General features: G+C 37.0%; 1 protein-coding gene across 1 annotated transcript; it reads right to left on the bottom strand.

The window, feature by feature from the left end:
- Positions 1-1,307: 1,307 nt before the first annotated feature.
- Positions 1,308-4,233, bottom strand: LOC103747538 (olfactory receptor 867-like). The gene is made up of 2 exons (XM_008849995.2): positions 3,552-4,233; positions 1,308-1,318 (listed from the first exon to the last, which is right to left on the bottom strand). Exons 1-2 carry the CDS (start codon positions 4,231-4,233, stop codon positions 1,308-1,310), a joined length of 693 nt encoding a protein of 230 aa, XP_008848217.2.
- Between the last annotated feature and the right edge of the window lie 402 nt (positions 4,234-4,635).

Below are 4,635 nucleotides of genomic sequence, written 5' to 3'. Positions count from 1 at the left end.
AATACAGACTAATTTTTGTAATGAATATAGATGTAAAAAGCAACAGTAAATTACATTCAACCTAAGTTCAACTTGATGGAAATCTCATCCACCATGAAAAACTTGTTTCTTTGCAGAGATACCAGAGTTAGGCAATTTATTGAAATTATTAAATATAACATGGGGAAAACTAGCCAGGCGTGGTGGTGCACGCCTTTAATCCCAGCACTCAGGAGGCAGAGGCAGTTGGATCTCTGTGAGTTCAAGGCCAGCCTTGAACATAGTGAGTTCCAGGACAGCTGGGACTACATGGAGACCCTGTCTCAAAAAGACCAAAAAATAATAATAATAACATAGGGGAAAACTATCTCAATGCATGCAGAAGCATCCCCTGATAGAATTCAATATCTGTTAATGACAAAAGTCTTAAATACTTCACAGGAACATAGCATGAGGCAATAAAAGCAATAATTGGTAAGTGTATAATCAATAATATAATAAATGAAAAAAGAAAGCATTCACTATAAAATCAAGAATAAGACATGAATGCCCTCTTGATGCACTGTTTTTTATAAAACAATTAAATAGTTAGACAGCACAAAAAAGTCAAGTTACTAGAATAGAAGTGATTCTAATAGAAAAGGAAGACCTCAATTTTTTGATGTCAGATAATATTGCCTTGCCCTTCAAACATAAAGACACCACTTGAAAGCTGATATACTAAACAACAACAACAAAAAAAAAAACTGGTAAAGTACAACCACAGGAAAAAAATGAAGGTGGAAAATAAGGAGTTTTATATATAATACAAACCTGCTGTATAAGAATTCAGGAAAAATAACTCAGTCAGAGGGTAGTCCACGAGACTCCCATAACACAAGCTATTGCCATAGCCCTTGATTATGTCCCAGAACTTGAAGGTAAGACCTTATTGCTGAAGACAGGACATGCTTCCGACACAGCATTTGGAGAAATGGAGCTGGAACTCACTGTAAGCCTCCTCCCTGAAGACTAGTTCTCATAGTTCTAGAGGATACTATGCAAGCTGCTAAAGGAGAAAAAAGAATCCGTGATCCAACCCATCTGTAAAGCCTAATAACCATAACAATGACTGGCACAACAAACTATAGTGATGCAGTAGTGGTATTTTTATCCTGGGGGTGATCAATCAACAACTATCTAATTGGACTTAAAGCCCTCTCAATGGGAGGGAACTCATGTGTGGCACTGTAAACATAACCAAGTACACATGACTGGAGAGGCCATAGATCCTAGTGAAAACCCTAACTCTTTCACATCCCTAGACAAATGTAATTTCTTAATGTATGCTAAAGTGGATCCTTATATTTAAAGACAAGTATACTACTCGCCACTCATCAAAGTAGCAGTTGGTGACTATTTCACATTTCAATTTCTATTCTATTTCTATTACATATTATACATATTATTAAATATTTCCATAACTGGTCACACAGAGAAAATAAGCGTCTGAGAGATACCCAACCCTAAGTGGCACATCTTCAGTGGAACCTCTACATCTAAGGCTCATGGAACATAGTGGAACAGGTGGTAGGGAAAATATTAATGCATCCCTCAACTCTCACCAACTAAACTTCCTCATGCAATAGAGGGTGATGCACACAGAAGGCCACAATCATTCAAACTGTGGAGAATAAGAAACTATAGCATACATAGCCCTGGATAGGACTCCTATATTATACTTCACCCACTGATGTCTCAGGGACTATTGCTGAAGAGGGGGCAGAAAGGTTGTAAGAGCCAGGATTGTTGCATGAACCTAGGAAAGAGAGTCTTCCAAGCCTCTGGAAACTTGCTTATATGAACTTTCAGCAATGGTGACAGAATGCACAAGTTCCATGCAGACAAAAACTCAGCATAGAACAGAGTGACTAGGCAGCAGAACCCAACCTTAGCCAAGGAACTATTGACAACTGATTATTGATGGGTGAGGGAGACTTGATACTCTTTAAGGGAATATCTAAACTCTAAATAGGGTGACTAAACTTCAGTGGATGAACTTACACCAAAGGACATCTGGATACAAAAGCTTGAATGGATGTGTTTTAAAATATATGACAGAATGCATGAAATCTGATGGGCAGACTATGGGGAGGGGTGCAGATAGAGGAGGGGATCTAAATATGATTAAGATGCATTGTATGAAATGCACAAAAATTCAATGTAAATATATATTAGAAAAAGAATAATTGTTTTTATATAATATATAGGCATTAAATATTATACACAAATTATAAATAAATATTGTAAGTAAAGAAAGGGACTCTAGATAAGCTGACTAGACCTCAGTGGATGAATTTTCACTGAGGGCTGTCTGGGGATGCTAACTTGAATTTATAGGTCTTAACACAAGAGGCAAAATGCATGAAATCCAGTGGGGGGGGTATGGAAGCATGTCAGTGGGGAAGGGGGTGTAAAGATGATCATGATGTTATACATGAAAGACACCAAAATTCAATAAAAAATTACAAAAAAGGGAAAAAGAATAATAAAGAAAATAAAGTACCCAAGTACAAAACTGATGAAGGATGCGAAAAAGAGATGTAATGAGAACGATAAAAACATAAAATATTTAAAGGTTGACACTAGAAGGTAGAAAGGCATCCCATGTTCATGGATAGGCAGAATAAAAAAGTTTGAAAACTGCTGCATAACTGAAAGTACTCAACAGATTCAATGTCATCCCTATCAAAATTTTAACCACATACTTCATGTAAAATTCCAAAACCAATCTTAAAATTTACAGAGATGTTGAAAAGACCTCAAATTCACAAATAAATCCTAAGCATAGTAGGGAATTCTTGTGATGTGGCAATACCAAATTTTAATTTATAATTTAAATCCATAATATCAGGAGTGGCATAAAACAGGCATAAGCACACACACAAAGATCAATAAAATAGAATAAAATGCACTGGAATAAAACCATGCATCTATATACATCTGATTTTTCGACAAAATGGATTTTAAAAAGTCTTCATTGGATAATACAGAGCCTCTACAATGAAAAGTGCAATGGAAACTGGACATTTACATCTAGAAAACTATATTTACCCTTCTTCCATCTTGCATATAAGTCAATTCAAAAGGGATGTGTCTTCAGCTATACACATTTACTCATATATTTTTATTGTATGTGTAATTTTCAGGATGTTGAACTAATACATTTCCCTCTGGTTTTTCATACCATCTGAGTATTATTTATCTCTCTGCTAACTTCCTTGTATAAGTCTCTTTATCCCCCTCCAGTTAAAGCACCCCTTCTTTCCCTTATCTCCTCCTTAATAACACTGAGCCAGAAGGAATGGGTGATCACAAGAAAACAGAGTCTTCCAGACAGCTGATCAGTTATTCATGAACTCACAACAATGGTGATAGCATGTACAACTCCTATGCAAGTTCAAATCAGATGAAATCCCAGCATAAACATTAAGTGGGTAAGATCCCCACACAACTTAAGGAACTTGGCAATTAATTGCTCCTAGGAGGCAGGGATACAGTGTCTCAAAGAGTTGAGACTCCTTTTCTTTTTCTCAGCATAGGTGTGACCACAGTGTACATCACTGAGGCAATCATGTTCCCCTGGAAAGAATGGTTTACAGCAGAGCTGAGATAAACCCCCAGTGCTGATCCATAGAATAAGGAGACCACAATGAGGTGAGAGCCACAGGTTGAAAATGCTTTATTTTTGCTCACAGTAGAAGACATTTTTATTAAGGTGGAGATGATCTGAAAATAAGAGAAAAGGATCCCAGTGAAAGGAAGAATAGCCAGCAAAGCCATCATAAAATATATGAAGATGTTATTGAGAAAAGTATCAGAGCTGGTGACCTTCAGAACTAGAGCCAGGTCACAGAAGAAATGTGGGATTTCAGTGCCTATAGAGAATTGCAACTGAATCATCAGTAGAATGTGAATGAGGGAAACCCAGACCATTGTTATCCATGACAGCAGAACCAGGAGACCACAGAGCTTAGGGTTCATGATGGAATTGTAGTTCAGTGGGTGGCATATGGCCATAAAGCGATCATAGGCCATTATTGTTAGTAGAAATGTGTCCATTCCAACAAAAGTATTTGAAAAATACACCTGAGTGAAGCACTCTATGTAGGAGATATCTTTGCTCTGTGTCTGAATGTTCATCAGCATCTTTGGAATTGTGGTGGAGATGAAGCAGATGTCAACCAAGGAGAGATTGGAGAGGAAGAAGTACATGGTAGCCACACCTTTAATCCCAGCACGTGGGAGGCAGAGGCAGGTGGATCTCTATGAGTTCAAGGCCAGCCTGGTCTACATAGTGAGTTCCAGGGCAGCTAGGGCTACACGGAGACCCTGTCTCAAAAAGACCAATAGCTAAATATGTAAACAAATACTAAATAAATAAATAAACAAACCAAAAAAATTGTGGATCTGAAAGGGTTTCTGATATCACTAAATATGGCTTATAAGAGTTATGATAGACTACCAGTGTTTTTTCTTGTAGAAATTAACCTTTTTCGAGAGACATATTTTTAGTATTAATTATTTTTAAAGATTTTTGTGAACTTCACAAAATATATTTTGATGATATTTAGACACCTTCCTCTACCTATACCACCCCTTATTAAACCCCATCAA

The sequence above is a fragment of the Nannospalax galili genome, unplaced genomic scaffold (genome assembly GCF_000622305.1).
Source record: "Nannospalax galili isolate Female #2095 unplaced genomic scaffold, S.galili_v1.0 scaffold3505, whole genome shotgun sequence".
Taxonomy (NCBI): Eukaryota; Metazoa; Chordata; class Mammalia; order Rodentia; family Spalacidae; genus Nannospalax; species Nannospalax galili.
The sequence above is the reverse complement of the archived record's forward strand: the minus strand, read 5'-3'. Positions and strand labels throughout refer to the sequence as shown.